Source organism: Hippoglossus hippoglossus, chromosome 11 (assembly GCF_009819705.1).
Source record: "Hippoglossus hippoglossus isolate fHipHip1 chromosome 11, fHipHip1.pri, whole genome shotgun sequence".
Classification (NCBI taxonomy): domain Eukaryota; kingdom Metazoa; phylum Chordata; class Actinopteri; order Pleuronectiformes; family Pleuronectidae; genus Hippoglossus; species Hippoglossus hippoglossus.
The window spans coordinates 18,974,616-19,001,660 of NC_047161.1; the positions used below are offsets into that span (position 1 = coordinate 18,974,616).

General features: G+C 41.7%; 2 protein-coding genes, 1 long non-coding RNA gene and 4 other non-coding genes across 11 annotated transcripts; 4 read left to right on the plus strand and 3 right to left on the minus strand.

Annotated features, from left to right (window-relative positions):
• Window positions 1-757: 757 nt before the first annotated feature.
• LOC117771188 lies at window positions 758-892 on the minus strand. The gene has a single exon (XR_004615540.1). It is a non-coding gene; the product is annotated as a U11 spliceosomal RNA (small nuclear RNA).
• A 3,684-nt stretch (window positions 893-4,576) lies between these two features.
• rab42a (RAB42, member RAS oncogene family a) lies at window positions 4,577-26,530 on the minus strand. Of its 3 annotated transcripts, none has more exons than XM_034599711.1 (3): window positions 26,513-26,530; window positions 7,501-7,763; window positions 4,577-6,106 (listed from the first exon to the last, which is right to left on the minus strand). In XM_034599711.1, exons 2-3 carry the CDS (start codon window positions 7,713-7,715, stop codon window positions 5,665-5,667), a joined length of 657 nt encoding a protein of 218 aa, XP_034455602.1. In that variant the 5' UTR covers window positions 7,716-7,763; window positions 26,513-26,530; the 3' UTR covers window positions 4,577-5,664. The 3 variants fall into 3 exon arrangements, with proteins under 3 accessions (XP_034455602.1, XP_034455601.1, XP_034455600.1); XM_034599710.1 differs by having other exon boundaries at window positions 26,509-26,527; XM_034599709.1 differs by lacking the exon at window positions 26,513-26,530 and having other exon boundaries at window positions 7,501-7,946.
• Window positions 8,489-10,419, plus strand: LOC117770349. 2 transcript variants are annotated; one of them, XR_004615376.1, is made up of 5 exons: window positions 8,489-8,542; window positions 9,143-9,490; window positions 9,661-9,739; window positions 9,945-10,019; window positions 10,192-10,419. It is a non-coding gene; the product is annotated as an uncharacterized LOC117770349 (long non-coding RNA). The 2 variants fall into 2 exon arrangements; XR_004615377.1 differs by lacking the exon at window positions 8,489-8,542 and having other exon boundaries at window positions 9,142-9,199; window positions 9,442-9,490.
• On the plus strand, window positions 9,229-9,365 carry LOC117771193. Its single transcript, XR_004615544.1, has one exon. It is a non-coding gene; the product is annotated as a small nucleolar RNA SNORA16B/SNORA16A family (small nucleolar RNA).
• On the plus strand, window positions 9,777-9,907 carry LOC117771181. The gene has a single exon (XR_004615534.1). It is a non-coding gene; the product is annotated as a small nucleolar RNA SNORA44 (small nucleolar RNA).
• Window positions 10,053-10,123, plus strand: LOC117771190. Its single transcript, XR_004615542.1, has one exon. It is a non-coding gene; the product is annotated as a small nucleolar RNA SNORD99 (small nucleolar RNA).
• Window positions 10,840-19,255, minus strand: ctps1a (CTP synthase 1a). Of its 2 annotated transcripts, none has more exons than XM_034599708.1 (18): window positions 19,021-19,255; window positions 17,318-17,499; window positions 17,042-17,212; window positions 16,846-16,946; window positions 16,178-16,294; window positions 15,533-15,616; window positions 14,661-14,741; window positions 14,426-14,577; window positions 14,144-14,276; window positions 13,340-13,428; window positions 13,160-13,254; window positions 12,991-13,053; window positions 11,863-11,906; window positions 11,680-11,776; window positions 11,544-11,599; window positions 11,343-11,439; window positions 11,109-11,253; window positions 10,840-11,021 (listed from the first exon to the last, which is right to left on the minus strand). In XM_034599708.1, exons 2-18 carry the CDS (start codon window positions 17,484-17,486, stop codon window positions 10,937-10,939), a joined length of 1,779 nt encoding a protein of 592 aa, XP_034455599.1. In that variant the 5' UTR covers window positions 17,487-17,499; window positions 19,021-19,255; the 3' UTR covers window positions 10,840-10,936. The 2 variants fall into 2 exon arrangements, with proteins under 2 accessions (XP_034455599.1, XP_034455598.1); XM_034599707.1 differs by having other exon boundaries at window positions 19,076-19,215.
• Window positions 26,531-27,045: the final 515 nt, after the last annotated feature.

Sequence of the window (27,045 nt, forward strand, 5' to 3'; positions counted from 1 at the left end):
AAGGGGCTAGGAAATGAGTGTCCTCACAACTTTAAAGAGACAAATGTGTGTGTGTGTGTGTGTCTTAGCCTCATCTGCAGTCAAACAGACAGACGTGCATGAATTGCATTCAAGGCCATTTGTCTGCATAACACATTTCATACTGAGTGTAAATTCAAAGTGAAGTGAATCTGACCAAGCAGAGGGATGTGGCGTCACCACATTATTGACATTAGGTCTGGCAGTACCAGTGCTTTAGTGCTGCTAGAAGAACATGCACACATGCAAGAAGAAACTCTATCTATGTAGTTTGAGTCTGATCTAAATCTATCATGTCATCATTATCCTAGTGCTTATTCTGCAGATGAACTGAGTGACCCCCGTCCCCTTTAAGACAAGAGAAAAGAACATTAAGCCAATTTGTGAACGGCTCTCAGGAAAGAATGGAGCCACGAGAACTATCTCCCTTCAAAAAGTCATAATTCCAACATTACTGTGTCTCCTGCATTTCACCTTACAAGAAGTGGATGTCAGAAATTTAGGTTAGGTTACTTTATTTGTTCCCGTAGGTAGATTTGTTTTGCAGCAAAAAGATGAGTAGGCATCCTTCGAAACACATTTCAAAATTACACACTGACGGAAGATTAGACCACAAAAAGGGCTAAAAGGCTTTGCTATCAATAGAAAATTGGATAAGGACAAGTAGGCATATTTTACCAACACAGTTAAATATTATTAACTGTGAAAGATTACTTCTTTAAATTTGAACAATAATGTTTGGGGCGCCAGGACAAACGATCACCAGCAGCCCCGTGTAGCAAAAATTGTGCTTCCGAAATCTCTTGATGTAGATTCCGCAGGAGACGAGACACTCGCCACATCTCCTGTGCCAAACATAGCAGAAGCCCTTTTTAACGGAGTACCTGAACACGGCATCGTCTCTGTGTGGGCAACATGCTCTTCAGTCAGAGGTTCGTCATGTGCTGCGTATTTTACATTCACACGTTTTCTAACGTGCTTCATGCAGTTTGAACGTAGGTCTACAAATGTTATCCCAAATGTGTTTGTTTTAGTTTATATTATTGAAAATTGAGAACAACTGTCTGTGCGGCATGGAAAACCCGAGTGCATGATGGGTAAAATGGGCGGAGTATATGAATTACTGCTGCGTTCAGGCCATGTGGGCAAATCAACAGGAATCAGAACAACAACTATCTTTTGACCGACTGCAAACATTTCTGAGAATTGTCTGATACATAAAGGGCATGATTACGTGAGCATCAAAACTACCTTGTGTTATTATATTATATTTTATAATCCGTACATTTGAGAATCCTTTTCCCGGAAAAATGTGTGTAAAATACGACAAGATAATCCTTTGAGTTCCACTATTTGGATATTTGCCGTGTTACACATGAAAGGGGACAGTGAAATACACAGTCTGTAAAGTACTAAATAAGTTATCAGTAATATGAACAACGTAAACAGAATATGTACAGTGTAACAGTATTGCACTCATATGATTATTACAGTTTAATTAGTTGGAAGTGAGATATATAAGGTCCATTTGGTCTATTAAGAGTTGTTGATATAAAATTATTTTGTTTTGTTTTTTTACTTTAAAAATCCCACACATATAACTGAGAATATGACTCAAAAACAGGAAACAAAAATTACGTGTTCTGTTAAAATGTCTTTTCTGAAGGACATGGGTCTATGTTTTTACATAAGCTACACTTCCACGTATAAAACAGCTTCAACTTACAGGACATCTATTCTTGAACTGCCAGCTAACACTGTGTACTCAACTGTTTTATTTCCCTCTGGACCTGATTGTCACAATATCTCTCCCCCAGTGATTAAATCACACCTGAACTTATCTAACCTTCTTTGGATAAAAGGTGGCAGTATAGACTTATCTGAGTCTTTGTAAAAGCATGGCCTTTTTCTAAATCTTTATCTTGACCACAATACATAAACAAATAATAATTAATCTAGGTCATGATGACCCTCCTTCCATCTGCCAGAAGAGGGCGCCAAACCTCGTAAAAACAAAAAGAAAAAGGATACAGCCAGACCAAACATCACTCATTGGGCATCCATTTATTTTTTTTAACCAATCAATAAAATCACATCAAATAAATGAATCTCTTATACATAATATATAAAATAAATAACATTTATTCAGTAAAGCTGTGAAATGTGACCATGGGCTCGGGAGCTGTATGGTTATGTACCGTGTACCATCCTGTGGGCCTTCCGGCTGCTGACCTTCTGTGGTACAGACGCCCTATCAGCGGGTTGGTTTGATCATTCCAGTGGATAACGTAAAATCATTAAAGGGACAGTTCAATATTTTGGGGGGAATTAGTCTTTCTGTGAGTGAGATGAGAAGATCAGTAGAGGAATAATCTCATCATCTTGCCCTCAGAAAGAACAGGAAAAGGCATATTTCAAGAAAAGTTGAACTGCTCCCTTTTAGCTTTCAGTAAGAGAGTACTGCGACCGTGGACGGAAGATTTGTAATTGTACAATTACAAATGTTTTATAAATATGTAATCATTGTTGGGTATTGAGGCGCCCACTACTGGTTGATGGTGATTAAGCAAATTGCCCATGTGTTTCCAGAGTGGTCCTTTAAATTTAACCAGGTCGCTGTCTTCACTCTGATCAGTGCAGTGCTGCAGGAATGGGAATCATGCTCATCGGAGAACAGTTTGCTGAGTCTCAACGTACAAATGTAAACAATATCATACAATGTAACCCTGTTTACATGACAGGGCAAAGTGAGGAAGGTAGTTGTAGTATTAAACACAGTCAGACTGGCTGTTACATGGAGATTCAAGACAGACGAGTCCTCAACTTCACCGTGAACACAAGATATTAACGTCTGATTGTCAAACAAACAAAGAAACATGTATCACATATGGTTACACTGTATTTAAACCTGACTATAACATGACACCAGAGAATACAGAGTGAATCAGTGCAGAAAAGTTAAATCAAATAAAGGGATGGTGCAAATATTTTACAATACATTCCTTACTGAAAACTAGGCTGCAACCAAAGAGTGTTCATACATGTACTCTGTCCCCCACACAACATTTATTAACTCAAGAAAAAAACATAAGCTGGATCACATGAACGCAAAGTACGTACAGAATGCATAATCACTTGCTGGTTGCAGTGTGTTTGTGGACAGGTGTTTTCACAAGATGCCGGTGAAAGGTGATTAAAGTGTGTGAGGAGAGGTGAGTGCCCCGGCCAAGTGGACTGTAGTCTATTGTCGGCTCGTAAACACCAGATTAATGGCGCAGTAAAGAGACTCTAGAGACTTGAGAGCGTACACCATCGTCTGCGTTAAAGGAAGTTATTGCTGTCATGTGCACGGTTAAATCGTGTGTAGACATGCTCTCATCAGAAATTCATCTCACTGCCAAGAACAAGCAAGCTGACCATCACAGGAGTCTGAGATTTTGAGAATAAAGTCATGTTACAAGAATAAAGTCATAATCCGCCTGTGTCCTGTGTTAAAATGTGGAATGTGGACCACGTTAAGTTATACTCTAGTATATGTTTCACAAATAATGAAATACTTTTGTAACATCAGCACCATTTTATCATAAGTAGGATATCATAAGACTTTAAAAAGATAGGCTAAGAATCCATGTCTTTCCTTTTCACAAAATATGAAGACTTTTTTCTAATTGCACTTTTAGTTTAGTATTCCTAATAAAATGTTGACTTTATTCTTGCAATATTACATGTACTTATTGAAATAATATTACCTCATTGTTGAAAAACAAAGGTTCCTCAATATGGCCCCAATACTTCTTCATCCATTACTTGCTTATCAAAAGAATTTCAGGAACGTATACAGCAGTTTTCCACATGAGATTTGTATTTGTGATCACGTGATGGATGATTCCGTCACATTTCCATGATTGAGAACAAGCATTTTGATAACTAGCTTAGCATAGAGGCTGGAAGCAGGGGAAACTGCTCCCAGCAGAAGGTGGAAAAATATACACCTTCAAACAGTTCTAAGGTAACACATCGTCTCCGTTGTTTAATATGGACCCAAGCAGATTCATAAAAATCTATATATTTTAGAAATAGTTGCATGTTATAACCCTTTCTTTAGATATTTATTGATGCCATGTGTAGTTTTTTTATGTCTTTTCAGGCACAATTTACCACACATGGTGATGTCACTGACAACTGTCCCTGCAGCCGACTATTCTAATGGCTGGAGACAGCTAGGCTTGCTGTTTACCCCTATTTTAAGCTAAGCTATGCTAATGGTTCAAGATTCTTACTTCACACACAGACATGAGGCAACACATCAACTTCTTAGTTACCTCTCAGAGAGAATTTTAATGAGCGTCATTCTCAAAATGTTGAACTATTATGTGAAGGCCCTGATGAATACAGTGAGAGGGGCAACAACATGTGACAAAGGTCCCTTGCTAAAAGCCAATCCAGGAGCCATGTTTCTGCATATTTGCTGCACGGCTCAACCCCCACACATTATTAGCTTCTGCAGTTTATCATTATTTTCTTATCCACAGGTTTGACTAATGTTTCCCAGGTTTTCGACTTGGAGGTGAGACATTTCTCTAGACTTGAACCCACATTTCCTGCTCTCTGACAACTCTGGAACACAACGTAAAGGGAGCAACACATCCATCCAATCGATTTAATGAGTTCATCACCACCTCAGGCCTGAATGAGCTGAGAATAAAAGAAGTGGTTGTTTGTTGAAGCTACAAACAACAGTTGGTGAAATGAACACTCCTTTTGGTTCTTAATCAAACACGTCTTCACTAATACTGATGACACATTAAAAGGTCTGAGAGATCACTTATTTTGATGTTGTTGTCTTGCTCCTGTTGATGCTATAATACAAATACCTAAATAGGACCATCTATCCTAATTACAATGACCTATCTTTATGTGTACAACTTAACTAGAAATAATCTCTATTTTTCTTTACAAAACATTACTCCAGTATTCACAGAATGATCCAAATTTTAGGTCAGTTTGGCGCAAGTGCACATACAGCTTACATGAGCAGGGGGAGCACATTGATTTCATATGGTGACACTTATTGTAGAGTGCACTGTGTCTGTTCACGATATTAATTAAATAGCTTTTAGTGACATTTCAGCTTCCATCTCGACAGACTTCACTATTATTTACAATATTACAGACACATAGGATTGCAGGCAAAGCGTTGCACAGACTTGGACAGGTAGAAACCACACACTAGTGCAGTATGAAGGTGGAGTGATGCCCGACCACAGTATCGTCAGTATGCTCAGTAGAACATTATCTCCAGTGCTATGAAAAGGAGTATTGACTACACCCTCAGCCCCAAGACCTGATCACCTCTACACGCTTTCTCTGTTTTTTGGCCAAAAAGGATGAAAACAGCTTGGTTCGTGCTACACCATATGAATTTAGAGACACAACTTGTTTATAAGATACACACCAGGATGTTCACTGACCCCCTCTGTTTGAAAAGAATCTCAGTCGTCCCACATACAGAGAGGGCATGAAGCACAAGGTGAGGAAGTGATGGATGATGGTTATCATGGGGTGCTGAGCCTCGATGGACGGCTGTGAGACGAGGCGAGCTCCAGGTGTGACAGGACAGTGTTTGGACACACAGAGAGATCTCAGTCAGCAGTGGCAGCCCTTTTCAGCGGACACCCTGGCCCGTTCCTCTTCGTCATCGGCCGGGTAGAGGACCTTAGCAGTGAGGCCGCTCTTCACACCATCCCATCCATCGCGGGTGACGATCTCACCCATCTTCATCAGCTCGTAGATGTCTCTGGTCAGCAGCTCAAAGGCCCGGTCCACGTTAATGTTGCACTTGGCCGAGGTCTCCACGTAGCGGATGCCCAGGTCGGCCGCCAGATTCTCCGCCTCGTCCCGGGTCACCTTGCGGTCCTTGTTGAGGTCGCTCTTGTGGCCGATGAGGATGTAGACCATGTGGTGAGGTAGGATGTGCTCACTCACCTCCTTGTGCCACTCCCTCACGTGGTCAAAGGTTTTGCGATTGGTGAGATCGAAAACTAGCAGCCCGCCCACAGAGTTGCGGTAATATGAAGTCGTAATGGACCTGTCGGGTAGAAAGACACGTTATTAAGTGAAAGCAAAATCATCTTTGAAAACAATTGTAATCTTGGCTTTGTCACTTCGAAATGTTGTACAATATTGATGAGCATCCTCCATTACAAGTTCCATAACTGTTTTTATGATTTTTGGACCAGTCTCAAGTCAGTCAAAAGCAGTCAAAGGCTCAACTCAACTCGTGGTAAAGTGCAACTCAAGTTTTGAGTCCGTCCAGATAAAGTCACATGTTCATTAGCAACTTCTGAGTCAAACTATAAGTCCTTAAGGTGTTACCGCAGATGACAGCATACAGGGAATATCATGTTAATATTTCCATTTTTTTAATATTCATTTTTATTGTTCCAGGATCATTGGTCTAGGGAGTTGAGTCCAATCCAGGACCAATGCCTTTAACCACAAATAGTGCAGCTTTATTTGGTTTTGCCCAGAGCTCCCATAACTTACAAGTCACCTAATGGTAATACCCCAATACAGAGGGGCATGTGTCTGTTTCCATTCAAAAGAGATGCACCATATATTCGGCGATATGGGCAATAACTTAATCAAGAACAATTATTCACACATCTATAGTAGCTTTTAATTGCCCTGGTGGGTGTAAATGAAAACTGGTTAATTCCATTAGTGATGTTAATCAAATAGCACAAACCAGACTGTAAAGGATCTGTGGGTCCCATATAAGAGTCTTGGACTATTGGGCAGCCGGGACAACAGTACTGGAACACATGGCCACACATGTCTTATTCATGCACTGATTTACTAATCATCAGTTTATTTCACAAGCACTTCTCACAGTCAGACCTGTTGAAACAGAAGTGAAAGACTTAAGAGTGGTGAAGCCTTTAGGAAAACACCCTCAGAAGCCCCAGCTTCAAAAGAGGAAACAGATCTGAGAGCTGAGGCTGCTGCTCCAGACAGAGAAGTGCTTTACAGGAAATTACCCGTGACAGCAGGGACACATGAAACACAACAGGCAACAGGGCGGATGAATGCAATAAGAAAAAAGAATAGATGAGGATACAGAGCTGTCATCTTTGTGTTGCCCTGGAGACTGTGGCACTGTACCAGGGAATCAAACTGGGGCCTAGATGTGAGGAGGATGCCCATCATCCGTGAATGGATGCAGTGATGCGACTCGATTTTCACAGGACATCATAAGATCCAGGCCTTTATAATCTTCTGACCCTTCTCACCACGGCCCACATTACATCACAATGATAAACTGAACGGCCTTTATTTCAAATACAGGGATTCATGTTTTTTTTTAAATACGACAGCAAACCAAGGCCTATCCATTATAGAGGATAGTCGTCATCCATATATGTCAAATCATAATTGTTTAATCAAATCTTGATTTCACCCTCAAACCCCACTCGGTCCTACCTGAACCGCTCCTGACCAGCCGTGTCCCAGAGCTGCAGCTTTATCTTCACCCCGGGCTCGATGTCCATCGAGCGGGCGTAGAAATCTACCCCGACCGTGGGGTCCGCCACATCGCTGTAGATACCGTCCGTGAAGCGCTTCAGCAGCGACGACTTCCCCACGGTGGAGTCCCCGAGCAGGATGATTCGGAACTGGTATTGCCACAAAATATCCATGGCATGACGAGCGGGGGACGGTTACCGGCGGAGAGTCGCAGTGTGTGTTGAACAAAGCCCTGAGCGCTGTGTTTACATGAAGCCCCGGCTACTGCTGCCGCTGCGGCTCCCGCTGCTGCTGCTGCTGCTGCTGCCGCCGCCTTCTGCTCGGGAGGAGACGCGGGGCACGGCGGGTCATGTGACGGCTTTACCTACGAGCCACCACCGTAAACCTGCTGCAGCCATGAATCAGGCGATTGTGTGTTATAGTGACCAGGGTCGGGAGATTAGCTGGATTTGAAGTCATGGGAAATGCAGGTTTTCGTTGTGGCACACAGGGGAGTCCTTTGTGTGGGTTGTGTAGCACGTTCAGTGTGTGGAATATCAACACGATCAAAGCAACGCAACACAAATGTCACATTTATCACTTCAATGTTGTTTAATGGAAACTACACGAGGCGGAGGTTGGTGCTGTCCGTGGTTCTGAAGCTACACAGCCTCCATTTCCACACATATAACCTCCCACTGATGTGTGTATTTCTCTCTTTATACACAATATGTCACATTCTGTCTGATTCTGAGAAAAACGAGTGTTAAAGGAAACGTAAAAAAAAAGAAATGTTTTGCGCTGATTTTGAAAGTGTCAACAATCATAAAAAGACAACAAGAGTTCGTCCAAAAAAAAGAAAAGGTTGTAGGAATACATATCCCGTCATGCAACAGGTCCACGTGACCTGTGTGAGCCAATCAGAGGGCGCTAGCGTGTATAAAAGCAGCGCGAGCCTCCCTACTCACTCTCTCTCTTCCTGCTCTCCACGAGATGAAGGACCGACAGACATCTAATCATGGTGAGGCCTCGACCAGCTTCTTTTTCTAACGCAACACTTGTATTTTAGCTTACTGTTAATACCTCTTGCTTAAAACAATGATGTTAAATGTAGCTGGATAACTCCCAGTAATGCTAAGTGCGTTAGCGGCCTAGCTAACTGTTAGCACGTGTTGTTAGGGGACACTGTTAATGCTTTCAAAATATAACCACAGTTATACAGTTGTATGAAATCATCCACTAATGTTAACACGTCTTGGAATTTAGGCCTTGATGTGCCGTGGCTAGGCTAAATGTTGGCATGAGTACCTTTCCTGCGTGTGGACCATGTGGCTGGGTGCCGGTCTGATCTAACTGCTCATGACTGTTCTTCAGAATACAAGTTACACTTTTCTCACTGCCTGTAGCTGTGCACTAACTTGGCCTATGATCAACAATGCTTTTTAGAAGACTATGCATTTAATTTGTCATTAAGTGGTGTGGGCCGCAAGTCATGTCAAGCATAGCTACTTTTCAGCAGCATGGAACAACTAATGCTAAATGAGTTTAGTTTAAAGCGGATGTTTTGTAATTGTGACTTGATTAAGCTGCTTAATGTGGATCCTCCTTCTCTCCTCCACAGACTCGACCAGTAATGGCGCCACCAAGTTTGGACCCTGGCTGTCTGCCGACATCACAGGTATGATTTCCATTCTGTTCTATCATGTGTCGGGCTCCTATCGAAGCCGTTCTTGTTCTCATGTAGCAGTGAACGGTCATCAGGAAGCCCAGATGAAGACTTTCACCGACGGTCGCTGTTCAGTTTGCAAATAACTGTTACAGCAACATTAAGGGGAAGGACATTTGGTCTCAACATGTCAGACTAATGACTAATCACACCAATTAAAAGTTATAAATGTTAACACTTCCCTCTGTCTGCAGGTACTGCTGAAAGTGAGAAGACGAAGCACAGAAACTACATCACTTGATGGTAAGCTCTCAAGCCACATTACATAAATATCCTGGCTGTGATTACAAACTTGCCCTCACTGACTATGTCTGATTGAGACAACATTTACTGAGCCACTCCTGTTAACATCTCTGTAGGAGGTGGTGGTGGCAGTATCACAAATTGATAGTGTTTTATTCTGCTCTCCTAAGGTGACCATGTCTGACCACTAAAGTGACTGGATTAGGACTGCTCTCCTAAAGTGACTGGATTAGGACTGCTCATGTCATGGTAAGTTTGTTTCTCATTTCCCCTCAAGTCTAAATTGCAGCATGCTATTATAAGGACCTGGGGCTTGTTTGTAGTCCAAGGTGCTCCAATAGCGTGCAAGAATACAGGATGGTCTTTGACTGTGCTGGCCATCTTTGCCATTAACAGCCACTCTACTGTCCAACAGATGTAAAGTATTATTTCTAACTGCGCGCTCTTTCTGCAGGCATCACTCTGACTCATGACCTCAGGTCTGGCATCGCCGGGCCGTGCGGGCTCCCAACCCTTCCGGCTTCTCAAGGTATTAAAAACGCATTAATTTTGCTTGTGTTGATCTGATCTATGATGACCAACTTGCAAAAGGACTGTTGGATGAAGTTAGCGGATATGGGACTGAGATCAGCCCTAAAATATAGTTTTGAGAGAAGGCTCTTGAATTGTGCTTAAATTTTTTTTTTTTTTTGAACTTTCAGATACTGATGTGTGCTGTACAAAGTGGAGCGTTGGAGACCTTCACCTGTCTGGGGGAAATGCTGCAGGCCGTCCCCAAAGGGCAACAATCTCAGTCAACGAAAGCATCATGTTTAACTGCAATGTTGAATAGTTGCCATAACTTTCATGCACCTTAAATGAAAAGGTTTGAAATGTGTATTGTGAAAACTTGTTTGTATGCAATAAAAAAAAAAACAACTACAAACTAATACTGGAATCTGTTTATTAAATTCATCTCATTCATAAAGGAGCTTAAAAGTGTTAAATGTTCATGTAACAGTACATAATTGCAATAAGGCCACAGTAGTACAGCTGTAAAAACCAGACATGTTTCAGCCATTTATAGGCAACATGCAGTGTCTGTAGTATGAGCAAAGACCCCTTCAGATAAATAACCAGTTGAAGGAAATCTGATTAGTGGATCTGTTTGTGTGACACGTCCATTAAATCTTTTACTCAAATTTCAAACCAAATCGTGTCATTATCCAGTTAACGTTTATTGTGACAGTCTTGACATGAGCATAATTGTGCTGAGAAGGCACTCCCTTAGGAAACCAATAATCCATTTACGTTCAGTAAAAATAAGTCACATGCGTTGATGACCTCGTGGTCAGGATGGATGTAAATGCCGGGTCTAAATTTGACATCCAAAACTCTAGAAAAGGATTGAAGTTTGTATCACTGAAACCATTTAAGGAAAAAAAAGAATTCCTCAGGATCTTTACATCATTCGCTTGAAATGGAAGGTAATTTCAGCTCTGATATTTCACTGTCTGGGGAGCTGCTGCCACTCCGATCGCTGTATGTGTCCCTGTGCCAAAGACAAAATAACAAGCTTAGTTTTTCTTCCTGGGGTGAGTCCTAAACTTGCAGTGTGTATAACTCGAGATATGTTTACCGTGGAGATAGGCGGCAGCTCTTCTGTAAGTAGCTCTGCAGCTTCCCTGCAGCGGCCAGCAACAAACCAAGATAAGGGGGTGATGGCTTTATGGGGCGTGAGGTGAACTCTGGGTGGTACTGTACTCCAACGAAGTATGGATGATCTGAAAACGGAGGATGGCGTCTTAAAAGAAATGCAACCTGATAGATGGTTGTAGTTACCCACAATAAAAACAAGTGTTATTTTCCATACCATCAAGTTCTATGACCTCCATTCTTTCTCCTTCCACGTCTTGACCTACAAAGCGGAATCCCATGTCTTCAAAGTGACTCTTCAGCTCAGGATTGACCTGCACGATGACAGTCCCACATTTTAAATAAATACACCACTTCATAAATGCTTTTAAACAAACAATGTTTCTAAAGCTGCTAACCAGCTTCGAGGTCAACATACCTCAAAGCGATGTCTGTGCCTTTCGTCCACGTAGTCTGCGTCTCCATAAAGCTTGCCTGCAATACAGAACAGCTGTAATCACAGAGCAGATGCCACAACCCATCAACTGGCTGAAGGTGAATTGAAAGTTTCTTACGCAATATGCTGGTGTTGGTCTTGAAAATGGTCCGTCTCTTGCCTAGCCTCATTGTGCCGCCCATCTGCCCAGGGTTGTGTTCCGGCATATCGATCACCTGCAACGGTTCAAGGTTGAATCTTGATGCACTTTTCAGGTCAAATCACATCTACATTATTTCTGAGTTTAGAATAAGGATCTCACCACAGGATGCGTTGTGTCAGGGTCAAATTCTGTTGAGTTGGCATCTAAGCGCAAAACAGACAAGTGTTAGAATGTTTTCACTAATCACTGCTACCAATCCTTTGGGTGGTAAAAAGATACACTGGAGTAGTGTGGGTGGAACTGGGTATGAAGTAGGGATTTGAAATCACTGCTGATGAGTAGCTGGTGAATAAATCTAAGGGAGCTGACAGCATTGACACTGGCTGCGCTACGATTCAACGAATTGTGTTATTCGTAATTTCTCCTCTGTAGTTTACACAAGACGTGTGTCATCCATCTTAATCTGACAGAACACATATGCCTCAGTATGAGTATGGAGTGTTCCTTTACTCTAATATGTGAATGAGTCCTGCCAAAATATGTGCAACCTACACTTAATACTGTGCCTGAACGCATCCTGACAGAACTGAAGATGGTGCCGCTCCAGTTGCACTACACAGGCAGTGTCGACGCTGTGTTAAGACCGTGATGAGAGAGAAAAGGGCAGAGATGTCCGAGGAGATAAATAACTGACAAGCTACAGGCTACGAGTTAATATTAGTAACTAAAGGCCCCATGAAATGAAAAATAATTGCTCCCAGTTTTAATCCTGTATCTCTATCTTAAGTCTGTTATCTCGTATTTGCCAAATATATTTCAACAGTATTTTACATCTTCAACTCTTCCTGTAAAACGGTTTCAACTTTTTAACGACTCATCCTGCACTAATTTTGCGTTCATTGATAATGTTTTAACCTGCACGGTCCGATTCAACGAATAAATCTGCAGGCGAAGGTGGCAGCACAGCAGATTAATAATGGAATGGAAATGGATCGCTTCAATTCTCGGATTGTCTAATTTCTGGTTCAGTGCCAAACTAATTTTGTTTTGAGGAGATCATATGGGCAGCAGCTAAAATTGGACAAAAAGTCAGTTTGATTTAAACCAAACCTTATGCTCAATAATTGTCTTTAGCACAGGTTTATCAACACACCCTCTGATCACAGGTTTTGCGATTGAAAATTCGAACCAAGACAGTAACGAACCTTGAGCTTTTATCTATTCAGCTGCTCTTTAACATGTAAAGACACAATACTGCAGCAGTGTGCTGCTACATGGGAGCCTCACCTTTCCAGTCAAGCACGTTTCTGGCAAATTCACATACTGCCAACTGCATTCCGAGACACACACCTGCAGAAACATGTGGCGTGTTTGACGTTATCCATGTTACTTGAAAATTGTACATTTAACCTGCATGGTATTTATTGCCACTCAGTCTCATGCAACTCTTCTGTACCTAGAAAGGGTTTCTTCTGTTTTCTGGCCCAGTTGATTGCGCGAATCTTTCCTTCAGTTCCTCTGACGCCGAAACCTCCTGGAACCAGGATTCCACTGATAAGAGAAGAAGAAAAACAGTTACAGAAACTATAAATCTAAATTCCGGGGTTACTTTCAGAAATGAGGCCTCAGGACTCACTCAGCACTGCAGAGTTTCTGCCACGCCTCGTGGTATTTTACTGGTTCCTCCTGCAGAGTGCTGGGCTCCAAATATGCCGAGTCTATATACTGAGGAGAGGAGACATACAGCATAGACTTAGGTGGCAGCTCTGAAGAGAAAAATATATTTTCCATCTCACGTTTCCTCCTCATCTGTCCCTCTTTAATTTGATGTCATGCTGCCACTGAATGATTGATATAGCAGATGCAGCACTCTCTTGTTCCAGCCCACTCTTGTATGTGGAAAATGCACAGCTGCACTGAGCTCATTTAAATCTGTTGTGCTTCTGACTGCACACCTCATCACAGTCGAGTATGGTCCTGTTTGTGTGTGGTTGTTCATGTGATGATACCCATCTGTGGCTATATCCATCCGAAAACGTTTTCGTTTTAAAACGGCAACATTCTGAGTTCAGTGTTTAAGCACTGGCTCAGTTATAATCCCAACACCTGTGAATCACGTGACTGTTCAAGTACACTAGTCATGTGTACCGGTGTAAACAGGAAGCAGATCTACTCTACACTTGGTTGCTTAGTTACATAAAAAAAAAATCACAGACGAGGAAAAGCAACGTTGAAAAGAAAGAGGTGAAAGTGTGAAAGTGAAAGTGTATTGACAGTAAGTGTTTGCAACGTTAAATAAGTACCCTGTCTAATGATAATGCTTCCTTAAAATCCTACCAGTTACGGACCAGCTCACATGTATTAATACACATTAAGTGAATTAGGCCTTTAATACAGATGTAATTAAGATGAATATGTGTTCTGAACATTGTGAACGTACCTTAACCTCCAGTTTGTGACTGATGGCCAGGGCTGAGTGCTCCAGTGCCTTGATGACAGAAGCGTAAGAGTCGGAGAACTTGGTGTACTTCCCGACCAGTGCTATAGAGCAGTGCTCCAACAGTCTGTCTGACCTGCGAGGACAACACGTGCAGTGCATTAGTAAACCGTTTCAGACAAAGCCATCACATCAGTCAGGACAAAGTAAAGCACCAGAGGAGCAGCATTCAGTTCAGTGTAGAATTACTCTTTAATACATTTTTGACTTCTGCTAAAGACTCACCTGTCAGACATCTCCTTCCATTTTATCAGCATTTTCCTGGGTTGGGTCTCTATGGGCATATTCAGTCTCCTGCTCAGGTAGCTCACCACACCCTGATCCTCCAGCAGTAGCGGCACCCTGTAGATGGACGACACGTCCTGCACACAGATGACCTGGAAGCACACAGGAGAGTTTAGAGCTGCTCGGGGTCTGGGCTCATCGGACATCCCACAATAAACGCGTGTCAGTGACATACCTGCTCTGGTTCTACGTGGCAGAACATTGAGATCTTTTCTTTAACAGAGTTCTCCAGAGCAGTGGAACAGCGACACATGATCTGTTGATAAAGATGAGAAGACACCTCAATTATCCCAGAGGGAAAAGGTCATTACAGGTACAACACAAATTACTTCACACAGCAAAACACCAGAGAAACTAGAATGTCACTCAGTAGAGCTCATAACTCCACAAAGGCCCAACTGTCCCCTTATGAGACTACATTGAATTCACTACATCCAGATTTTTATTTGGATTTGCACCAAATTGCACACACTTGAAAATATCAGTCCCCTAAATATGTCATCAAGATCCACGCAAAATCAAGGAAAAATGATGAAAACGTCCTATCTCACAATGTTAAAGAAAAAAAGATCTTGAATCCACCCCCTAATCAAGATCTGCACCATAATATAATTGAGCCATGGCTTCCTTCCACCACGATTTCTGGTACTTTTTGCACAATCTTTCTAACTAACCTCCTTGGCAGAGATAAGAAGGAGAAAGTCTAGATACTATATTCCGTGAGGAGCAATTGTTTCTCGAACTTAAAACATAGATACTTGAGCCTGACCGATTTAATAATATGAGCCTTTCACAGACTGTATTTGAATCTATGTTTTCAGATATGTAAACGATGCAATCATTTGAAAAGATCAAGGGTTAGAACGATGTGTCACCGTGATGTAGATCACCGTGGAGCTTTTACACCCTTTGTTAAATTCATGCTTTAACAATCAGGCCTGACCTGCTCCACGTAGTACGTACCATGGCATTTCCTGTTCTCTATTTGGACATTTTTACACAAACGCTTTTTCAATATGTTCTGATGTGCGACAGTGAGTGACTCACCAGATCAGGGGACAAGCCCAGTCCTCTCAGCTCCCTGACGCTGTTCTGTGTTGGTTTGGTCTTTTGCTCTCCGGTTGCACTGGGCTGGACAGAACAATGGAGACAGCATATGTATTTAACTGGAAGCAAACGACCTGCGTGCAAACCAACTAGGAACCTGGAATATCCAACATGTAATTCAAGTCGACGTTGAGATATCGTAGAAATGTAAAAAGAAATGCATAGCTGATGCAGTTCATGGCATTAACATACGCCCGCAGTGATCCGATCGCAAGTGGTCACAGAAGACACATTAAGGACACATTTTAATACCAGGTATGAACAGACAAACAAAATGCTGTCGGGACAGATGTTACAACCAGATGTGTACTTGGCCCCAGATGACCTCTGAATGTGGTCCGAGGGGTCGGATCTCCTATGTGTCCCTACTGTGTTGAGTAGGTGGGTGTCCACATCTGTACCTTAGCTTACCACTTGTGATCGGAACACCCATGATGGATGGTAATAGCACATCTGAATGGGGTCTAAATTATTTTATTAAACTGTTAGTCATATTTCTGAAAGTGATGCACTTGGGCTGTGGAGGTTCTGTGTATATTTCCCCTCAGATAAAAGCAGGGAGGTGTGAGGGTGTGGCTCTCTTACCTGTGGTATCAGACTGACGTGAATGTTACAGAAGTTCTCCCTCTTCACTTTAAACTGGAACTGCCTGAAGGCCTCGATGAAAGGCATGCTCTCGATGTCCCCCACGGTGCCTCCTAACTGGAAACACACACACGCACATTATCAGATACAATGTTAGCAGCTTCAGCAGAGGCTGGAAAGAGATCGTGATCCTGTACAATATATCATGAAAGGAGACGTAGGCTTTTTCAGTTTTTCTTAAAGAGTTCCTCTCCTCCACGGAAAACACTGCTCCTGAAACGCCTCATCTTCTGACTGGCCGATACACCCGCATCATTATGACATCATGTCACATTTGCATATTGCAGCTCCGTTAGCCATTCTACAGTGTTTTTTTCATGACAAGATCCAGTTGGAGCTCCAAGTAGGACACTTGGAGACTCATGGTAATCAAGACCATAACGCTGGCGTCTTTAGGGAGTCGAAGAGGTTAAAGAGACGGGAGCTAAAAACATTTCAGACGAAGGCTGAAAAGAGGAGCGGCAGCAATGAACAGTTTGAGGGAAGTGGTGTGTTTTCTGCACAAAACTGCTAAAATTTTGCACCTGAATATGTTTAGTAGGTTTCCTTTAATCTGAACCATTTGCTGTTACAAACTCAGATAAAACAACAAGTACAGAGCGACTCACCTCTATCACACACACTTGAGGTTGTACATCATCTTCTTCAACTGGTACTTTGGCTTGTTTCACAACCCATTCCTGGATGGCATCTGTGATGTGTGGCACGACTGGATGGACAAAGGGGACATTTCAACATTATTCTTTGTTGACTGTTTTCTCTACAGCACGATTCCCTGTTTCAAACTTGAGCAGCAGCTGTTACCCTGCACGGTTTTGCCCAGGTAGTCTCCCCTCCTCTCCTTGTTGATAACAGACTGATAGATCTTGCCCGTGGTCAGGTTGTTGTCTCTGGTCAGCCGGATGTCAAGGAAGCGTTCGTAGTTCCCCAGATCCAAGTCCACCTCACCCCCATCATCCAGCACGAACACTTCACCTGAGCAGAGTGAGCATGACAAAAATCTTTATTTACATGAACATTACATCATCATTCGTTAATTATGAATGGGTTCAATAAGAACGTTCCTCTGCTCTGACGTACCGTGCTCATAGGGTGAAAATGTGCCGGCATCTATGTTAATATAAGGGTCGATCTTGATGGCGGTCACGTGTAGGCCACATGACTTCAGGATCGTGCCCACGCTGCTTGCGATGATTCCTTTGCCGATGCCGGAGATGACTCCTCCGGTTACCAGGATGTACTTCATCATTGCACTCTGGTATCTAAAAGATGATGGTCATAAATCAAACTCTACACCGTGCAAAGCAGTTCATCCAGGACATTCTCACCGTGTCATGCTTTGGGAAATTTCACATGTCACATCTAAAACAATAATTTAAAAACTAAAGCTACATTCAAAGAAATCAAATATTAAAAGATGAGTTTTAAACATAGGGACAAAGTGCCAGACAGACGGTCATGTATCATGTGTCTTCCAACAAAAACTTGCTAGTATAGTTCCTAAGTGAAGGCTCTTTACTAGGGAAGCCTTTTAACACCTGATTATTAACTGGGTTTAGCAAATGTTCTGTTTTAGAAATTCTCTTTTACGTCACCTTTCTCTTTTTGTTGTTGTTGTTGTTGTTTTATTCCTATATATTTTGTAAAGCCCTTTGTAACTTTGTTTAGATAAATGCTATATGAGTGCTTTAGTAATCAAGTTTTATTCATTTAGATTATTGTTGTTATTATCATTTTTATTAACGTGTATATTCACTGCTGATGAAGGCTTCAAGAATTTATTTTGAGGGGTTCATATTATATTTGCTATGTATGTAAAGAAAATGTGTTTTTAAATAAACCATAATACTTTGGATGATTTTTCTTCCGCCTGTGCTTAACTAACAGGTTTCCGCCTCCACATGATGTTGAAAATACATTTTGGGGTTTAGAATATGGAAAGAGTAAGATCGTGTACAATGTGGCTGTTTAATCAACCTAAACAATGGCTGACCCCCCCACGTCCTTGTTCTACCATGTACTTATTGTCAATGTCACTAATCTAAATAAATGTTTACAGCATCAAACCAAAAGTTTCATCGGAGCTTCATGATGTTCTTGATGTTTTGCGGACAAGAGCAAAGATGAAATGTTTAATTTCCTCTCACTTTTACAGCTTCACGCCACAGAACATGGCACGTTCGATAACCAAGACAACGCGGCCCGCGCGGGTGGGAAATCCCGAGCTCCGCTGGGCGAGGACGGGACATGTGAGCGGACCGCCAATCCAGGTTACCCCCGTCAACAAAGTAAACAACACCAAAGTAAACCCGCCAGTGTGTTTAGCATTAGGCTAACTGTTAGCTGTAGTGTACGGACTTTAAAAGCATGCCCTCCTCTGACCGTGCCGGGGCGGACGGGTACATTTAAACATGGCAGTGTTGTGTGAAGCGGCTAACAGCGGAGCTAACCTCCGTTACAACCACATCAAGCTAACCCACGCACACGTGTTCAATGTGCCCAAGATCGATTTCAAAATAAAAGCAAGAGGTGTCGATTTACTCATTTTAATGTGAAAAGCATAACATCATCCTATGTGTAATGAAACTGATTCAGCAATCTGCTAAATGATCAATCGCCGCACAACACCGCTATGTTCCAGCATGGAGTGTTTTCAACAGCATGGAAGTTTAGTTTTCATACCGGAAACCACTCGTACTCACTGTGTCTAACCTTGTGTCTTGGCTGTGTTCGCTAACTAGCTCACACAGCCTCTCTGACAACAGCATCACATTTCAACTCACCAAGATGATCTTCGAACACACCGGCTCCTTCTTCAGAGACGTGATCTGGACCCACCCAACAGGTTGTTGGCTCCTGTTGGCTCCTGTTAGCTCCTGTTAGCTTCCCTACAGACCGAGTATGCTAAGGTTGACTCTACACGTGTGTGCAGCGCGACACCACAGCGGAGGACACCATTCATCACAGCGGTGCTGCCTTCACGTGCAGCTCGGATCCATCCCTGCGTCCAACCCTCACGAGTTTGGTCCTTTGTGATCACAAGTATACTGGAAGTGATTGCATGTTTGTGATGCTCCCAGTGAGAGATACACGATCACAGTCAGTGGTTATGAAATGATCTTCAACGTCATTATTTTCATTCTATTCTTAAATCATCCCCATTAAGCCTCTCTACAAAAAGTGCTGTCCCAGCAGAAACCTTTTAACATCTAAACATTAGGATGAAGGGTATTATTAACTATTATTGTCTCAGATGCTGTATGAATAAAACATGTGTTTTTAGTGGTATAGATCAACTTGAGACTCAGTGTTTGCAAACAGCCATTTAACACAGGAATCGTTAAGTATGCACCAAGTTTAATAAAGTCTGAAGCCTGAATAATACACATTTATATTAAGAACTATTACTAAGATTACACTTGGCAGAATTTAGCAAATAAAATGAGCAATAACACTACAGTACAATAGAACAGTGATAAAATATGCAATTGATTCAATTACACTATTGTGTTATTACTCTATATTGCTGTTATTATTATGATTACTATCAAACTATTAATTAAATTGCACCATACAATTTGTCACACGTAAGAAAACACATTATATTATATATTGTGCTATATAAATATAAAGGTAAATGGGCAATCACAATTTAATGGTGGAAATATATGACAGAAACCATTTAGTTAGTATTGGTATAGATAGATATATAGACAGACAGATAGATAGATAGATTTCATTAAATCATTATATTTTTAAAGAAATAAATTCAAAATCGTAGTCTTTAAAGGCCCTCAGCACATGTCCTAAATGACATCTGTGTATGTTCCGTCAAAGCTCTCTTCCCGTTGAATGAATCATGACTCTTGTCCAAAAGAGTGGGAAGTAGTGCGTTGATGTTATAGAGCCACAAAGTCCACATAGGAAGGAGGTTGGTGTCACTGGATGGGCCAGTAAAATATCAGACGCTGACGACGAAAAGTATAAAGTAATATAACATGCATCTAGTCTACTGGACTACTTAAGTTACCAAATGTATAAAAAGTACCCATTAGAACAAGTGATATATTATTATTTATATGATATAGGCATGAATATGTATTTGTTAATGTAAGAAAAGTACAAATAAAAAAGTATCACCCAAACGTTCCTCACATGCACGCTTGCTTATTTATTATGATGAGCACCTGAAGGCAGCACATGTTTCATTTCTAACCATTAGGGGGAGCTCGTGTTTCACGTTTGAAGGCTCGTCGTTGAGCAACAGAAAGAAAAGAAAAAAAATAGCCTTGTTCTTGTATAAAGTCTTTTAGGCAGCTGATAAAGACAACTCCATGTTTGGTTTAGCTTTACAGATTATACAAGGCTCTTATCAGCAGTGGATTCTTTTTTCTTAATGCTCAGTGTATTTCATCTCGTATTTTTCAAGTGGCAGCGAATCGAGATGTCACAAGTCTTACCCAATTTAACTGAGCAAATGAATCTGTTCACACCTTTGCTTCTTTAAACAAAACAATACATAACAACGACAACACACTCATCTGAGTCCAGGAATACAATACGCTTAAATGCAAGTGTCAGTGCCATTGTATCTAGATTATAGATGTAATATGACAACAGTGGAGAGCTTTTCTTGTGGGTTTACAATGCACAAGTTCCTCTTTCTCTCCCTGACACAGAACAACACATTCTGCTGCTCTGCTTCATGGCCACAGTCCAAAGTGGTTAGTTACAGTGTACTGTGGAAAGGTCAATGGTCCTGTGATGTGGATCGCAGTGTATTATCCTCCTTGTGCTCAGTGAGATATGAAGTCCAGGCAGGGAGCACTGCGCTCTCATTTTTTTGTCAAACTGTGACTCGTTCAGAATAAACAACAAAATGTCCACATAGCCCGCTGTTGTTTGGATCATCTGTAACTGGTTTCGCTGGGCTCTGTGTGTGGGTGAGCACTGCAAATTAAAATAACAAAATGATGGAGTGAGTGACTGATGGCTGACTCACAGACAGATAACTGCAGAGCTGATTGATGCTTCTGTGTAACACCAAAATCTGTACATGTGAGCCGGAGCAGCAGACTTAGTTTCTGGAACACAGGAGCGGGGCCTAATGAGAGTTTTAATTCATTTTTGACCCGAGTTGTGATTGAATTAAACTCCCACAGGAGGGCTGGAACGTCTCCTCACCACAAGCCATTTCCTCCGATTAGAGATGTAACAGTAGCAGCAGGCAGGGAGGCAGGTGACTCTCTGTTCTCCCTTCATTTTATGCAAACATTTACTGTACTCTTACAGACCTCATGCATCTGCTTTTGGTGCATCATGTGGTCTGCTAATGCTACGCCACAGCTGCACTCTGCTCACTTGTGAAGAAATGGGTCATCATTTTGGGTGATACACATCTTTGTTTTCCTCATGGGAGTTTGGCGAGATGATCGATGCCAAGCTTACGTCTCAGCACAGATCTGGAGTCAGGATGCATTTAGCCTAGCTTAGCATAAAACAGACTGGAGGCAGAATGGTTCTGTTTCATGAAAAAAATGACAATTGTCTTAATAATTTAACTTGTTGTCGTACTGTACTGTCTTATATACAGTGTTGTGTCGCATAGAATGGAGCATAGACTCTAATGGACAATGCCACTCTACTTTCCTGAAATTAAGCTAAAATACCCCCCAAAAAGCATCGCCATCAGAGACTATGTCGTAGCGATCATGGATGGAGCCACGTAGCGAGGTCCTATCAACAGTTTCAGCTGTCAGTCATGATGTTTTACCCAATTTTTATTGCATCAAATATCTAATTCAGACCAAACTCATTGTAAAAAAGAAAACTGGAACATACATAAGTGTGATAAGAACTACCTAAAATGACACAACCCATCTGTGAGAAAAGCAAAATAAACTTATTGCTCAACCTTCTGTATACTTTACATGTTGTATCTCATAACAGGGAGCAGGAGTCACAACATGACAAGACTTTAGCTTTGCTTGAAGCTGGAGGTCGGACAAAAACAGCTAGCTAGTCGAATTTTTGCAACTCAATCTTTGCAAAGATGTGACACAGTGACTGTGTATGGCTTCCTTAGCCTATTTCAAATAACTCTGCAGGAGTCACAGGTATTTATTTTCTCCATTTTCGAACTACAGTTTTGGAAACTTAACACCCGGATGGACACACACAATCTTTTTAAATGTCACGATTCTATGGGGTTGTCACCTCTCTCAGTAACTTCCACAGCATCTGTCTCTGTTCAAGCAGCGTTACGTTTTGTGAGATAAGGTAATCAGCGTACCATAGTCAATGGCCTCCATGCTGCTTTCTATTTGTTTTCTGTCAAGCTTGTGATGTCAAACGTGACACACTAGGAAAAAAAAACAAAGGCAAACAAACAGAGTCAAATGTTTTTTTTTTGGTAAGTTAACCCATGTTTTTGAAACCCTGCATATTCTGCACATGCTAATTTTGGTGTAAAAACTGTATAATTTAAGACACAGCTAGGCTAGCTGTTTCTCATTTTAATTTCTTGAATCTATGCTAGGCTGAACACATCAACTTCATACCTTTTGTGCAGATGTGTGATGATATCAGTGATAATATTAATTCTCTCATCTCGTTCGTCTAAAAGAAAATGAGTAGAAGTAGTAGTTGACTTTTAAAAGCCCCTGAAGTATGCCAGGGGCCTTGGGTCTAGACATTTAATGTCTTTCAATACACATTTACTCAATTGCATACTTCAGTTAAAGGATTTATTGCTCTGTGAGTTGAACTTCCCATTGGGCTTCAACCTAAAAAGTTTCTCAAGGTTGTAGTGCCATTATGCATAATATATACATCACATTTGTACCATTTTGATGGTGGCTGTCATTTGTTGGCCATAACAGAACTGTTCGTAGAACTGAGTAGTAGTCCTCGACATTTTCCTGGAATGTAATTTCCATATCTGTCTGTCTGTGACTCATACTGACTAGTCAATCCAACCTTTGTTACAATGTTCAACCTATTTATTGCTGTCTTGCTTTGGAACAAATGCACATTGGCAAAGGAAGTTAAATAGTAAATGGTTTGTATTTATATAGCACTTTTCTAGTCTTGATGACCACTCAAAGCCCTTTACAGTACAGTTTGCCATTCACCCATTCACACACACATTCATCTATTAGCAGCACTGTTTTTTTTTCTAAGAGGGCCAATTCGGGGTTCAGCATCTTGCCCAAGGACACTTCAGCATGCAGATGGGGAAGACTGGGATCTAACCGCCTACTGTCTGGTTGGCGGACGACCGCTCTACCCCTCAGCCACAGCCGCCCCAAGTTAAGAACTTTATATTTGTTTTGTGTTTATAGACTTTAAGTGTGGGTTTGCATGCACAGTCTACTGTTTATGTAAGTTGAATGGTGAACCATGTCAGTTGTCTCACATTTAAAAAACAATTATACTTGTGTGCTGAAGAAACATTAGTGCACAGAAAGACTCCTGTAACATGTGCTTAGCAGCAAATATGAAAACAAGTGATTGTATGGTTGTCATGTTAAGTAAGTTGCTGTTGTATTGTCTGTAGCAGAAGATGGGTGGATCAATGGAAGAATGGAGGCTGGTAAAGATTCTGATCAGATTTTAATCTCTCAACCGTTGTCCTCCCAAGCAAAACAACGTTTCAGGAGGTGCCTAAAAATGACAAGTATTTACATTATGACTAAGCTTTCTACCTGCTAAAGGAATTGTGTTTCTTGTCCAGCAAAAGCGAAGGAGGAAGTAGTGCGACATTGTTAAGGAGCCACAAGTCCACATTGGGAGGAGCTTGGGGTCAGTGGATAGGTCAATAAAATGTCAGACTTTGTCATGTGAGACTGCTGTTTTCTACCTGCAGTCAACATCGGTCTCTTTTAACCATGACCACAATTGCTCCCAAACCAAAAGAAAGTATTTATTTTATCTGAAATTATGATCTTTCCTAAAACCTAACTAAGAGGTTTTGCGCCTCAACCACACCAAACCTGAACCATAGTTTTGATCAACAGTGAAAACATTTTGCAACAGATAACTCAACAGTTTTATAACGATAAAGGGAGACTCTATTTCAAAGCCACAATGATAGCAAAAATGTTCTCCCAAGCATTTGACACAGTGAACCACCAGATCCTTATTTCCTCCCTTCAGGATCTGGGTGTCTCAGGTCTTAGGCTGATGACACCCAACTAATCCTCTCTTTTCCCCAATCTGAAACACAGGTAGGAGCACAAATCTCTGCCTGTCTGACTGACATCTCTCAGTGGATGTCCGCACACCACCTGAAAATTAACCTTGACAAGACTGAAGTACTTTTCCTTCCAGGGAAAGGCTCTCCCACCCACGACCTGACTATTACCTTTGACAACTCCGTGTTAGCCCCCACCCAGACTGCTAGGAACCTGGGTGTGACACTCGACAGTCAACTCTCCCTTACTGCCAACATTACTGCAACAACATGTTCCTGTAGATACATGCTGCACAACATCAGGAGAATACGTCCCCTTCTCACTCAGAAGGCGGTGCAGGTTCTGGTCCAGGCTCTGGTCATCTCATGCCTAGACTATTGCAACTCCCTCCTGGCAGGTCTACCTGCTAGTGCCATCCGACCTCTGCAGCTCATCCAGAATGCAGCAGCTCGACTGGTCTTTAACCTAAATTCACTCACACTACTCCGCTCCTCCACTGTTTTGGACCCCATCCATGCTGCGGATGGGGTCCAAAAAAATGTAGCGCTTTAGTAGCAGTAATATGCCACTTACATATAGCACTTTGTAGTTTGGCTTTCTTGAAGAAAATTGTACTTTCTTGATTCTTGTTGTTCCGGGTTTGTACCCTCATGGTTGAATGCACTTATTGTAATTAGCTTTGGATAAAAGCGTCAGCTAAATGAAATGTAATGTAATGTAAAAAGTAATATTAATACCACATTTGGAAACAATCTGTCAATGTGTTTTTGAGTGGGGCTTTGGGACCATCCCCCCGAGGTAAAGATTAACAAATTGCCTACTTTATACAGCAGATTGAGAAACATAAATGTAAAATCTATTGAAGTCTGATGTGATTTTCCCAACCATATAGCTTGATAAAAGGATGTGAAATTGAGTAACAGCATGGCTCTTTCCCAAGCTCAAAAATATCTGCCAACAACTTGAAAGATCACAAAGTTTATTTCACATCACTCCTGACACAAGAAAAATGTAATAGTGACAGCTTATAATGATCTAGTAGCTGATACAGCTCAGTATCAGTTTTTATTGGCAAAGTCATCGCTCAGTCTCATCATGCTGTGTAATACATCACATTTCACATGCATGGTGATCCTAATCCCACGCATCCACCATGAAAAATCTAGATCTGTTTTACTGAAGCTTTAGTAATGACGTGGGGGTTTGCTGTTAAGTGCTGAGGACTGCCTTTGCATGAGAAAGTGTGAGCCCACAGCAGAGTGGAGTGGAGCTGTGAAGGGGGATGGGCAGATTACTTTGTCTTACACCATGGTGATGATGCCACCCCCACCTCACTCTAATGCTCACTGTCTCTCAACCTCTTCATTTAGAACCAACATAAGCTGCATTCAGCCGTGCACTGAACTCTGCAGATCCTCCATATTTTCTCCAGAGGAGGTGCACGTGTGAACGCAAATCTCCGAGTGAGAGACTCCGCAGTTTCTGGGGACTTTTTCCGCCTGGCCTCCTTGTATAAAGTCCGTTGAAATTCAGGGGAATTCAATGTGAGAACACAGCAGGAGATCCCCTGCTGGATTCTCCGCAAGAGAGTGGGGGGGGATCATGTGATCTGCGCAGCGAAGTTAATACGTTGTTACTTGTTGTGCAAATGTGAAAGGCAGACTCTGGATGAACTACGTAGCCATTTCTCCGGATTTTACCTGCAGGTCATGTCTGAAAACGGCTTTAGATTCAAAGACATAACTTTTTTGCCAAGATTTGCCAAAGTGAAAAATACGGCATATAACCTCAGAAAATATGAAAATTACTAAAACCTCCAATATTCATCCTTTCCCAGGTAACTTCTTTGAATAAATGTATGAGTCACTGTTATTTTGCTCTTCCAACAGAACTCCCTCCAGGAGCTTGAAATGGTCAAATTAGCCCTTATAGCCTAAAGCCTATAGATCCTATAAATGATTCAAACTATCTTTATCTACCTCCTCTCAGTTTCAGTTTCACGAAGATAATAGTTTGGGGTTATCCATAATATTGATTTAAATCAAGACAAAAGTGTGTGTGCATGTGCGTGTGCGTGTGCGTGTGTGTGTGTGTGTGTGTTGAAATACAAACTAAAGCATATTAGATTGATCAGTTTGCTGGCTTTGTCTGTGTAAGGTCAGTGTCATTAAGAGCATTAGCTGGATCAGGTGTTACTGTGGGAATTTAACAGCAGAACCAAATGGCCGTTTGAGAAAGCATATTCTAAAAACATATAATGTAAAACAATTTTGGAGCGAAACGTACCATTGATCTAAATGTTTTTAGCAAAGAGCCTGGAGAGGACGATACGGACGGTAACACGACAGCCGCCTCTCATGTTAGTTCAGCTGAGCATCAGCATGAAACAGAGGTAGAGAGCCACAGTGCTGCCATCTGTTGAACTGCCCCACCCTCATGTCCACTGGAGCCCACACTGGTGCAGATGGCAGAGACCTGGCAGGTAGATTACCAATACTGTCATCACTTTTTATCTGTTTTAAATAAAGATATTTTTAAGATAACTGTTTCACCCATTCAGGCCAGGCACCAGGATGTAGTGACTGAGGGGAAGCTGTTAAAAATTCTGAAGCC

Coding starts and splice junctions, on each gene's coding strand:
- rab42a (XM_034599711.1), bottom strand. CDS start 7,715: ATGGATATTTTGTGGCAATACCAGTTCCGAATCATCCTGCTCGGGGAC. Junction 6,107..7,500: donor GCTGGTCAGGAGCGGTTCAG/GTAGGACCGAGT, acceptor TCTACCCGACAG/GTCCATTACGACTTCATATT.
- ctps1a (XM_034599708.1), bottom strand. CDS start 17,486: ATGATGAAGTACATCCTGGTAACCGGAGGAGTCATCTCCGGCATCGGC. Junction 11,907..12,990: donor AAACGTGCTTGACTGGAAAG/GTGAGGCTCCCA, acceptor TTTTGCGCTTAG/ATGCCAACTCAACAGAATTT. Junction 11,254..11,342: donor GGAGGTCATAGAACTTGATG/GTATGGAAAATA, acceptor CTCCGTTTTCAG/ATCATCCATACTTCGTTGGA.